This window comes from Stegodyphus dumicola, chromosome 12, assembly GCF_044657685.1.
Source record: "Stegodyphus dumicola isolate Sdum_Otavi_A_Nest chromosome 12, ASM4465768v1".
Taxonomy (NCBI): Eukaryota; Metazoa; Arthropoda; class Arachnida; order Araneae; family Eresidae; genus Stegodyphus; species Stegodyphus dumicola.
This window is the reverse complement of record NC_140779.1, coordinates 4,540,204-4,553,501: the sequence shown is the minus strand read 5'-3', so window position 1 is coordinate 4,553,501 and position 13,298 is coordinate 4,540,204. Positions and strand designations below refer to the sequence as shown.

Here is a 13,298-nt window from a genome sequence, read left to right as displayed (position 1 = left end):
CGTGAGGCATGCACAGAGAGACTATAAACCCAAACTCAAAATTAAGTGACACAGAAAGAAAAGGAGGGAAATTAGTTTTAGAGAGCTTGTTCTTTTTTCCTAAGGCAGTCGAGCTAGAAAATCTAATTAATGGGAACTTTCCAAGACAAGTGAAATGAAAGACCAACTAAGAGGCTTGCTGAGTCAGCATATTTAATGAGTAATGAAATCTGAAGGACTGGTTATGCAATTTAGCAGGGACATTCATAATAAAATACTGATTTCTAATAGAACTATCTGTTATGTAAAATTACGCAATGTTACGAAAATGGTAGAGGAAAGGTATATTATTTAATAGTTCTAGATTGTATTCCAGACTTAAGTTATAAAGAAAAGCTGAACGAGATCAACAGAGTAATATCTTCAGGTTGATACTTATGTAGATATATATAAGCAATTTAATGAAACTCACAAGTAACCGTTCTCTCCTTTGATACCGGTTTCCCAGAAACCTATACATTTTCTGAAACTCATGTCACAAGTAAAAAAACTGTAATGATGTCTCTATTTCTCGTATGTTCATGCATTGTCTGCTTTCGAAGTACCCGATGGTCAAGTCCTACAAAAAGAATTGGTACCTGAAGGATGTACGGGAAAGATCCAGCCTCTGGATATTCATAAGTATGCTTTTTATTAGGGCGGATACTTGGATAATGAACGTGGAATGCACCAATGGATTACTGCTTCGATTTATTGACAAATGATAAGTGCGAGGCTGTCGCTTTTGTAAAATGTACCCATTGTGAACTGTCTTTCTCACTGTTTATTTGATGAAATGCACGTATATTGAGATCTCCATACCTGAAACAAGCATTTTAGCAACTTATGGTGTCATGTTTACAACATTTTACCGATATTTTGTGGTCCCTCTGCTCCTAAGATTTGTCAGTTTTCAGAAAATATATGGATTTCTGGAAAACCGGTATTAAAGGAGAGAAGGTTAACTTGTCAGATTAATTTTCAAATGTTGTGTCAACTTGGCACTCCTAATTACATTATTAAATCTGGCAAATTTTGCTCCCTTCCAAATCATAGTGATTTTCCCAACTTATTTGTTAAATATATACACAAGTTCATATTCTACAACCTTTACTTTCAAGGTTCTTAAAACTCAGAATATTCCAAAAACTTTAGAACTAATACGAAAAATAAATTCTTTTTGAAATAACCTTATTTTATATATTTCTATTGTGCATTTATAATTTTAATGTAATGAATTTTCAATCACAGCAATCCTGCATTTATAGAAACATCACGAACAGATCATGATTGATTTGATTGATGTTTATACCCTTGATGATTATAGCCAACATGACTTACAGATGTGCACAATTTCTGTATAAGGTAATATTATGTCTGTGGTATAACTTCTTCCCCAATGATTAAAAATATAACTCCTTACATGTGATAATTTTAAGAAAAAGTCATATCACTGGAGAGACATTTATGACTGAAAAGGTAAAGAATTCGGAATCAAATTTAAATTGCTTTTATTTTGTCAAAATGAAATTAATTTTATTCAGTGACAGATAAAAACCTTCAATTAGAATAGCATTCCTTGATCCTCGTGATAACATATCAAGTTATAAAAACAAGTCAAGCAAACGTCTGACTATATCAAAGAATATAAAAACAGTAAGACTTTCTTCAACTTCTGAAAAATTCACATAATATCTTGTTAAAAGCCATACAAATTATTACCTGAGTATTTTTTCATACCTCAATTTTACTACAGATCAGCCAAAACATTTTATTATGTAAAATTATAAAATCTTTTTAGAGGATGTAAATTAATACCAAAAAGGACATACAAGTAAATAGGCTTATTTCACTGTATGGCTAGGAACAAATCGAATTACAGACTTCTTGCAGTGGAATGATTTGCATATTAACACTATTGAATATTTTTCAGACTGTACTTCAGGCCTTTAAAACAAAGTTAAAAAAAAATATTTTACTTCAGATAATAAACATGTAACAGTGAGTGTCAAACAACATCACACATATTCACAATAACAAAATTCTCTTGAATGTTAAGAGATTGTAACAGCATGGAACGTTTTTAAGTGCATGACTACTGCTCCATCTACACCTTAATCAGTGAGCTGGCTCATCATGTACAATTCCATTGAGTCCATTATTAGTTGAATCACAGTCTGTAGAGCCATTTTTGATGGTGGAATTACAAGAACCATGCTCTCTTGGCACAAATGAAGTCCATTCATTGTTCTCACGGTCAAGATATTCAACAGTATTGAGGAAAGTTTTTCCATTAAAGCCACCTACAGCAAACAAGCGATTTCCCACCACACTTACGCCAACATTTGCACGACAGCATGTTAGTGATGGTCCAGCAATCCAGGTATCTGTCTCAGATTCATAGATTTCAACAGTGCACAAAGAGTGGATGCCATCATGACCACCAACTGCATACAGTTTTCCTGTAAAATTAATGTAAAAAAATTTTAAATATCAAAAATTGTTAAATAGAATTAAAGACTTTTACGTACAGGAAATTTCTCTATGAATAAAACTCGTACATTCACTCGATAAAGCAGACATTAAAAAAAGAAATGCATAAAATTTAACACCAAAATCTAATCAACATCGCATGCTTAAAATCCCTATACTGTCTCACCCTTACAATAAGCACAGTTGCAAATAAAAGTATCTCAGAATTCTTTCTAATTCTTGCTATTACCTTCCTTCTAAATCACATCACATGAGTTTGCAATGATTAGAATCCTTACACAATAATAAATTTAAATAAATGCGATTTATACATGTAAATCACCTCAATATAATATTTAAGAACACCAACATCACATGTCAGTTAATTCTATCACACTATAAGTAAACTGGTATACTGTTCTATAATTGGTGAGATGAGCTATCATAGTACACTTCTTTACAGCTAATTCGCTGTTCTATATTAGAAATATGAATTTTATACAAGTATTTAAAAACTTAATATTTATCAGTAAATTGTAACTAATTTATGTAACTACATACATTTCATCTATACTGATTTATTTAATTAGAAAGGAACTCTCAACATAACCATATATTTATTTTATTATGATTAAATTGTAATTATTTAGAAAATCAGAAAAAATTAAAAATCTTAGTAAACTTAGTTGTGTCTTGAAGCATTTAAAGCCAATGTCAGCATTAATATTTCTCTCCTCCACATCATTATTTAACTAATCTAAGGACCAAGTATTATAATCGAGACAATTGAAGTGATGGGAAGCTATACGTATCCATGAAACACCTCCCACAGTACATGATTAGATGGAAGGTGGTCAGAGCTTCGAACATCTCTCTCAGTAGCATTCCAGATGTACTTGATCGGATTCAGGCATCAAGGTCAGTGCCCAGGAAAACGTGCATATCTGTGGAATGTTCATCCAAACATTCAGATACAATTCGGGAGAGATGGTATGGTGCAATTGTCTTGTTAAAAGATAAATCTCTGCAGTGGGCCATCGAAAATGAACATACAGGAGCAGATGGTGGTCAAGGATATTCCAGTAATGTTCATCTATGAGAGACGATGTCACACACACCAGGAGTCCCATTTCAGTTCATGTCAACACTCCCCAGACAAGAACACCAGCTTGAAAAGTCCTCTGATGACATGAAGGATCCATCATTTCATGTGGACGTGTACTCCGCTATTGGCACTACCAAAGTTAATCTTGACTCATTACACCAGGCAATATTTTCCAAAATCGACGCTCCACTGGCAATTTTCCTGTGCCCCTGCTAATTGTTGCGCAATGTTTTGTGCAGTCATCAGAGGGACTTTCATAGGATGATGACTCCTGTACTGAGAGAAACACGTTCTGCATTTGGTAATATGTCATGGAGAAAGACGGTGAGCATTATATTTTTTTGCGCTTTTAAGATTTACAGTTAACATTGAACATTTTAATGACTTTGCAACTGTCCTTTGACTTGGTGAATTTTCTTTTAACATTAAAGGTCTTGCCTTTCCAACATTCCGTTTTTTTCTTTGATACATATTTGGAACAATTTTTCCACTTGAAGCTAAATTCTGACTTTCCCCCCTTTGTTGTTCACAACATTATATATCATAGCTTTAGATATTGGAAAACCATGGCTTTCACAACGTTTTTAATAGCTAGATATGAATAATTTTCTTCAGCAAGAGCACAAACAATGATTTCATTGATTGCTTCTTTAGAAGTGACATTTTGCATAAAAGCAAAACTGCCAAGTAGCAAACGATTCTCAGTATTAGAAGGATATATTGTAGGCAGAACAATGCAGGATATAGTACGAAAGATTATTTTTCTTACAAAATTATTATTTTCTGATATTCAGAAATCACCAATACTACTAATGCAGCATAAAGAATATTTTCTCTACCTGTGATGTGTGTAAGTGATGCATGACAGTAACAGCTGTGCATTGATCATTTTACACAACTTAAATTCACAAATAGATTTACCAGTTTATTGACATTACTTGGTAATGATTTTTTAAAATTCTTAATAATATGACAAACTATGAACTTTAAGAATCAATAATTACCATCATAAACAGCTAATCCACAACCACGTCTTGCTGTATTAAGAGGAGCAACAACACACCATGTATCTGTCGCTGGATCGTATTTCTCAACAGAACTTAAACAATTCCAGGAATCGCAACCACCCACTGCATACACATAGCCATTCATCGCACCCACTCCAGCTTGATAACGACCTAAATGAAATTTTAAAAAATATTAATAAAATGTTACTTAAAACACTGAAGGATAAAGTCACGACACTCTATAATTTTGCTAAGAATAAAAAGTTAAGTTTTCATTATTAATAAAATGATTAACCTATGCATTATGCACCAGTGAACTCCATTGTGTTTTACAAAATGGTTTTATAATGTTGTTTAAATAACCAGCGTGTTTTATAATGCGTTTATAATCTACAATATAAACAGAACTTCCAAATATGGCAACTTTAAATGCCTGTAACAAATTACTACAACTGGCATCATTTTTCAAGTAAAATTTATTAAAATGAAAATGGAGCAATACTTAGCATAATCTTGTTCTAATCGCTCTTCAGACAGATTTCAGTACAAATATATGAGAACACAAAATGAAAATTATTCGAAAAAAAATTAATACACAAAATTATTTTTGAATATGTAAATGATCACTAACCCCTTTATACAGTTATGTCGCTATTGGTACAGTTTTAAAGTTAATCGATACAATAAATACAGAGTGGGGCCACCCTATATTTTAGATTTTCCTGGGGTTCCTTGTTATATATGTATTATGCATGGGCCATCCATTCTTGGCCTCATATAGCTATCACTGGACAAGGTGGGAAGAGCACTGATGAAGCATGTTTTGCATTGACTTTCACCTCATTTGGCAAACTGCCTTAACTGCCACAATGTCTTACATATGAAGCATATGAAAGATGTCATTCTGATTACAGTTCAGTATAACAGCTGCCTTTGTCATGTAAGCTATGCAGCACAAGTATTTTCAGTATGGCTTGAATGATATCCTATTTCCAAAGCACTGCTATTCAATATGACATAAGATCTTTAAACTGCCTTTCGACTCTACAAACTGTATTGTTAAAAATACAGAGCAATTTAAAGCATTAAATGTATTTACCAATTTGAATCTTAACATTTTTAACATTACACCAAACTCAAATTAAACATGTTGAATTTACAATATAATTTTATGAACATCTACAGCTTTATATCAAATATTACTTATCAAAGATGCTTTTAATGCCATATATTACATTCTGTGTGCAAAATTATTTCTTTTTTTAGAATACAACTGTCTACCGAAAATTCTCAGACAGATTTTCTTCCTGGCATATAATCATAAATGAGACAAAATTGGGAACGCAATTCCCAGGTATCTTGGATCAATCGTGCAAGAAAATTCAGCAGGTTCACCACAATGATCGAAGAAGAACAATTTCTTCTTGCAGCATGACAATGCACCTGCTCACATGGCTGGAGTTGGGGTGCAGTTTCGGAGCAAAAAAATTTTGCCAGTCCTTAACTTCTCTCCATATTCACTTGATCTGATGCTAAATGATTTTATTTTATTCCAGAAAATCAGAATTAACATGAAAGGTCAAAGTTATCATGATATAACTAACATTCAAGCCACAGGACTTTTCTGACAGTTTCATATGGTTGTACTTCTTGCTGAACAATACTTAACATTTTTTAAATCTCGCACACATCGAGCTTTTTTTAAAGGACTGATGATCTTTTTACTTTCTCTATTTTTGTTCTACAAAACATAAATCAACGGAAATAGCAAGCACAGACAGCTTTCGATAGGTAAAGTGTTAAAAGCAGAAGTTCTTTGTTAGTTATAGATTGGCGCCAACAAGCGTATTTCTTCCTCAGGGAGTAGACATATGGGAATCCAATATAGGTGATTTAGACCTGACATATGGCAGACTGCGCATTTTAAGATCCAGCCAGCGGCTTTTCTTTTGGTACGAGTCTTAATATTATTGACTGTGTATGGAAAGATTGTGGACATATAGCATCATTGTGAATAGTGGTAAAATTATTAAAAGTATAGCAAAGCTAGTGCTTGTTTGGATTATTCGTAAAATATTTCAACCCTCAAATGGGTACTAAAAACGTAAAGTTGATTCAGAGTGCCGTGGTTTTAATGATATATGAACCTGGAAATATTTTTTACAGTTGTAAAAGATAAACCAGTGTGTCTCATCTGCAATGAAGCTGTAACAGTCTTCAAAGAATATAACATTTCCCATCCAATCATAAGAATTCCAATTACGAATCAATGTTGAATATGAAAGAAAACAAAATGCAGAAAGTCTTTGTATAAAATTACCAGGTCGACAAAATTTTTTCAAGAAAATAAACAGTATCCAAGAAGCAGCTACACATGCAAGTTACATTGTAGCCTACAATATTGCTAAAAATAATAAAGCTCTCAGTGATGGGTAGTTCGTTAAACAATGCATGCTCTAAGTTTGTAATGTTTTATGTACAGACAAGAAATATAATTTTGAAACTGTAAGCTTATCTCGAAAAATGGTGACTTCTAGAATCGAAGACATTGGTAAAAATTTGACATCACAATTATAGGCCAGTTTAAATTTTGCTTCATAGCTATGGATGAAAATAAATGATGCTGCTTAATTAGTAATTTTTATAAAAGCTGTTGATGAGAACTTTGAAATTACCGAAGAAGTGACGTGCATGCATTCTTTAAAAGGAACTAGAACGGTATGTAATATTTTTCGTGAATTTCAGGAAGGGCTTTTAACTTTAAGTTACCTATAACAAATATATGTAATATTATGACTGATGGAGTACCAAATACGATAGGAAACAAATATGGATTTCTTGAAAGCTTTAATCAAAACTATCCTGAGAACAATGTTGTTTTACATCAAGATGCTCTGTGTAAATCTGCACTGAATATGAAACCTGTGCTTGATACTTGTCATGATACTTGTAAATACTATTCAATCTCGTGGGCTTACTCACAGGCAATTTCGAGATTTTCTTCAGTCCGTGCTATCTGAATACTCTAATGTACTGTATTACATGAAAGTAAGGTGGCTTAGTGCAGGATGTGTTTTCGAGCCAGTTTGATAGCTGAAAGAAGACACTGTGTCATTTTTCCATCAGAAATGGTGTTTTTCAGAGTGTGAAATGTTAGAAGACACAGAATGGCTTTCGGACTTTGCATTTTTCACAAATCTTCTTTATCACATGAGCAACTTGAATGCAAAGATGCAAGGGGAAAATAAATTTATCGCAATATTTGGGCCTATCTCAAAGCTTTTAAACTAAAACTTAATCTGTTTGCTGGGCAGTTAGCTAAGAACGGCTAGTCTCATTTCCCAAGGGTTAATTCAATACCCTCAGTAAATGATTAAAAGCTTAAGAATTATGAAGATGGCTTGAAAACTGCATTTTGAGTTCAAACGCAGATTTCAAGATTTCAGAGCCATTCAAGCAGAATTGGAGTACTGTGAAGCAGTGAGGTCAGATTTGCAGCTTAAATTAATCGAGTTGCAATCTAACAGTCATCTGAAGCAGTTGTTTCTAAATAAGCCAAAGTTAAGACTTTTACAAATTATTACCAAAAGTAAGTTTCCCAAATTTAATATCTTACACTCAGAAAATCAGTGCTAAAGTGTTTTCAACTATGAACTTTAGAAAGCATTATTTCAGAAGCAGACTGACAGATGAACATCTAGCCTCGTTCCCTAGAATCAGTACATCTCACTTCGAACCTCAATATAAGGAACTTTTAAAAATGAAATCACAATTTCAATCATCTCATTAACATATTTAAATTGTAATACTTATATATTGTTTTTAAAATTTTAGAAAAATGTACCTTGGCCCGCGAGTAAAAAGTTTGCCTATCCCTGCTCTAGTCAATCAATCAACTGCAGTCTGGCAAAATCTCAAAACAAAATTAAACATCACAATATTTCTGGTTCAACTGCTAACACTATTGCCAAAATAGCACTGCAAAAATCCCAGCTGCTTTTCTTTTAATACGATATGATTCAGAATAAGAAAAAATAGCAAGCAGATTTCATGGCATGAATATTTTAGTGACCAATGAGCATTTCTGAAATTAAATGAAATTTATAATGCAAAGTTTTTGTAATATCCTGTAGCTGTATTCGTAGTTGCTTTAAACAAAAAAATAATTTTTTGTGTTTTATAAGATACTCACTAGCAATACAGAATTAAGAAAAAATTATATTTTTATTGGCTACTTATACTTAAAAATCATAATATTGCATTTCATCAGTTTTCTTCAACACACTCCAAGAATGTTGAATAGCATAAACATAATACACATATTGGCACTTCTCTGAAATAACCTGCAGAGAGGACCAAAATATTCTAGATCTGTGTTTTTCTTAGAAAAGAATCACCAAACTTAATTTAAAAGAAAAAAAAAAAATTGAAAACTGAATATAAATTCAGATATAAGTAACCTTACATCATGAAAAGACCTAACATACCTGTGGAAAGAGGTGCCATATTGGACCACGAGCAACTTTCTGTATCAAAAATATCACAACGAGTAATCCCACGCTGACCATTCCATCCACCAATAACATACAACTTTTTATCCATACTACACACACCTACATTGAAAGAAAAAAAATTAATACAATCTAATCAAAACTACTTTGAAACATCTATAGCAAACAAATATTTAGCCCAATTTTAAGTTAAATCACTAATTAAAAAATTTTAGGGGGCATTATGAACACAGATTTAAATAAACATAGAAGGAAGTTAATTTGAAAGACAAGTTTTTAGCATCTAACAGGAACATACTCACCAAGATTCAATAAACAGTTAAATGAAAAAAAAATTTAATTCTTATAATGTAAATTTATATGAAACTTTCAAGGCTGTTAGGTTGGATGTCAAGCAAATTTATCTAAGCATTCCACCAGTGATAATAAACATCCAGTACTACATAAAACTTGCCATGTAATTTCAGTGTGTTCTACAACATGAATGTTTTGCTGCGAAGCTTCTGAGAATAACTAAGAAAATTAGCTAATGCAGCAGCATAGTAGTAAACCTAAAACCAGTTGAATGAAACTAGTAAACTAATGTTCTCATAAAAATAAAATTTGAAAAAATATAAAAGAAAAACTTTCAAAATATGAGGATACATTCTAAAAAATTCAGATTTTTTTTATCTATGAAAATAATTCGCACTAAAAATGAAAGGGGGCAACAAGCTACTAAATTAAATGTTACAAACAAAAAGAGTAGGTTGCATTGTATGCATATGGATATTTACTGATAGATAAAAGGAAAACAATGCTAATATTAATGAATCTAAAACCATTTCATATAAGTACTAGCCATGAAAGAGAAAAGTGAAGCCATTTGACAAGTGTCTGCGAAATTTAACACTCAAGCAGCACGAAATTACTTGAGTTTTATTTTGAACTGATGATTTTTTCCCGAAAAATCAAGGTGATCCTCAAATTTATTCAAGTGTAAAAGCATTTTCAATTTCACCTAGACAGCCTTAAAATCATCAGGTTCCATTCTGAATATTCCCAATGCTTCAAGTTTTAACAGCCGAGTACAAATCAAATAGCCTCAAAATGGTTAATATATGTTTAGAAATTCAGTTAAATCCTGTTTTAAAATACATACAAGCCAAATGCTCCATCAATAAAAAGCATGCAAATTTAGAGTGTGAGGATTCCAACTTATAAACACCAAAAAAAAAGTTGCAGCTGAAAAGAGTCTCTTGTAAAAATTTTCACATATAAAAGTATGATGGATGGTCATCTAAGGTGGGCACAGTCACTTCTCCATAATTTTTCACACATCTTTGCTGCAAAGCTGGTCACTGCCATGCTAAAACAAAGATCTTCTGCAGTGACATGAAGAGCTGAAATCTAATCACTAAGAATAGTGAAATTGTTGGGACTTTCGTGGGTGATCTTCACTGCATCGAGCTTGCTTCACCTATGTAGGATGACAGTGTTGGATATACAACCTGAAATTACACGAGAAAGGTAGAATTAAGTTTTTCAACTGCTCTTGTCCTCCAATCATCACACTCAGATGTAGCTAAATCAGCAGACTAGCTAGAAGATACAAATGCTACTTAATCCCTTTTCTTACCAATAAACATGTTACTATATATCTGTGAGAAATACAAAATATCATTAATGATATGATGCATATTTTGAACACGAGTATCTACTTAAAAGCCCGTACAACATGGGCTTTAAGTATTAAGTTTAACCTCAGTAGACTGTAATCACCATTCGTTGTAGAAATCATTTTTTATATATTTTCAATTCACTAGAAATAATAAAGTTATATAAATGTCATTTTCAAACTGCTTTAATGAATAAAATTACTTTTGACCAACTTTCAATCATTACTGTGAGAGATGCAACTGTTGAAGTTTATAGAACTTTCATTGCAGGTTAAGCAAGATATAAATGCAAATCAATATACATTTTTGTTAACTAAAAATCAGCTTTAGGTATCATTACGACCAAAAATTAAGTATCTGCCACACAAAATACAATCCATTTCACAGCTGAAGAAACAATCAATTTGAACTAAACTTTTCATATTTAATGCTAATGTACATCATTCATAACAGTTCACTTTCTAGTTCAAACTTAATTTAAAAGTTTTGTAGAACTTTAGTAGAAGACGAGATTCCTTCTTAGGTGAACAATACATTTTGCACTTCCTCCATGTCATAATTTGCAGCTTCATCGCAGTCTATATTCACATCACAAATAAATATATCGCTTAATCAATAGCAATATCGAATTTTCATTAATTTGCATGTTATGTTAGTAAATACATACTGTGCATTTGAAATTTTACCCCTATATTTTTTGAACATGTTGGCCATAATAAGCAAATCAATTTTAAAATAGGTAGTCACAGGCTTTTATAAATTTGCAAATACAGTTTATATATCTTCTCACTTTAAGTTACATGACAGTCATAAGAAACATGATCGAATTTACCACATCCTTTCAAGTTGTGTTTTTAATCATTTTACATTTAACCACTGACATTTAACACTGACAATACTACAACTATTATTACATTTAACCACTGACATTACTACAACTTCAAACACAATATGTTTGATTCAGGTATTTACTTTCAGCAATAACACTAATTAGCCTTTCTTATGCTCTAAATTTCAAATCCAAAATGCAAATTTTTGCATTATTTAACTCTCAAATTAAAGTAACAAAATTAGGAGAGAAAGATTCTGAAGTAAATCCTACTGCATTCTAAAAATATCAGTTATTTCTAAATCTGAACAGCAAGACAGTTTTGTGACAAATTATTATTTCAACATAAGAATATGTGATTACATCTTGCTTCCTAACAAACATTAAATCTTCACAGTTAATGGCACTGCTACTGCTACAGATAATCACCGTTTTTGAGCATCTAAGCTCTACACAAGACATCATGGATATGTTTGTTCACTTCCAAATATGTAAAACCTAGATAAAATAACAAAATGTCATTTATTATCAGAACATGTAAAAGAAAAATAGCCCCAGAATATCTACAGTATGATCTGAATATTTTTAACTGGTTGTTATTCCAGCCTCTGATATAGCAGCCAAGTTAGCCCCAGGATTATCGCAAAGTTCATATTTGTTTCTCATATACACTTTGTGGAAACCTTGTTCACATGATTGCTCTTAATTGCCCAACAGTAAATAAATTGACGTTCTGTAACAAATGATATTCTGAAACCACTGAACTAGTTGTCAAAAGGTACTCTTTTTCTTCACTTGCATCTCCAAATGCCTTCACCAATATATAGTTTTATTCAATAATCATTTTTGCATATTTGAATGGGAGGTAAAATATGACTTTCTTAAAAGGAAGACACAGCATCTTTTTCATTCTTCAGTAAATCAAACAATTAAAATTTCTTTTTTGAAAAAAGAAAATACATGTGGAAGACTCGGAACTCTTCTTGTGATGACCGACTGATGAATGACAGTGAATTTTTATCATTTAAACGAAAAAAGAAAATATGATAATGTGATTTACTCAGAACTCTTTTTGTCATGAGCAAATTATAAATTACTCACTGGCCATTTGAAGATGGTTTGCACTGGTTATATTATCAGTAATCTTGATGCTGTTTACAAAACTAAGGTTGTAATTAAAGAAGTGTGTATGTACTGGGTGTTTCATATTGAATGGGACAAAAAGAAAGCATACCTGTGAACAGTGCAATTGCTTTATTTTGATAATTCAAATTTACAGTGAAACTATAATTATACAAATTTCTATTATGGATGTCCTATGAGTGATTATATTATGGATGTCCTATGTCCTCTGGTGACACGTCAAATAGCTATGCAGTATTCCAGTTCCTTCAGCACTCATGATAGAATATCCGTTGTTATGATTCAAGGATCAAACCTGGGATCTCAGTGGCCAACAAAGCAATGACATATTGTTTGACCCAACATAACCAACTGAACAGCAGTCTATCCCAATCCAGCAAATCGGTAGACTACTTTTCAGGTAATGGCATATGTTTTATGCCAATGTGGGTAGCATTGTCTTGCTGCAAAATGAAGCCGAAAACCGCTTTCTATAACTGAAAGGAACAACCACTTTGATAGCATATCTTGGTAAGCGCACTCATTAATCAATTTTACCACGCAGAAAAAACAACC

The 13,298-nt window shown here is 32.2% G+C and overlaps 1 protein-coding gene across 3 annotated transcripts in view; it reads right to left on the bottom strand.

The window, feature by feature from the left end:
* Positions 1-1,512: 1,512 nt before the first annotated feature.
* The window catches only part of LOC118196758 (influenza virus NS1A-binding protein homolog), an 86,314-nt gene continuing 74,528 nt past the window's right edge, over positions 1,513-13,298 (bottom strand). For all 3 annotated transcript variants that reach the window (XM_085827445.1, XM_035368215.2, XM_035368214.2), the window contains exons 10-12: positions 9,090-9,215; positions 4,600-4,773; positions 1,513-2,480 (exon numbers count right to left, since the gene is read on the bottom strand). In XM_085827445.1, coding sequence (XP_085683571.1) covers positions 2,137-2,480; positions 4,600-4,773; positions 9,090-9,215 — 644 coding nt within the window. In that variant the 3' untranslated portion in view covers positions 1,513-2,136. The remainder of the gene's footprint in view (positions 2,481-4,599; positions 4,774-9,089; positions 9,216-13,298) is intronic.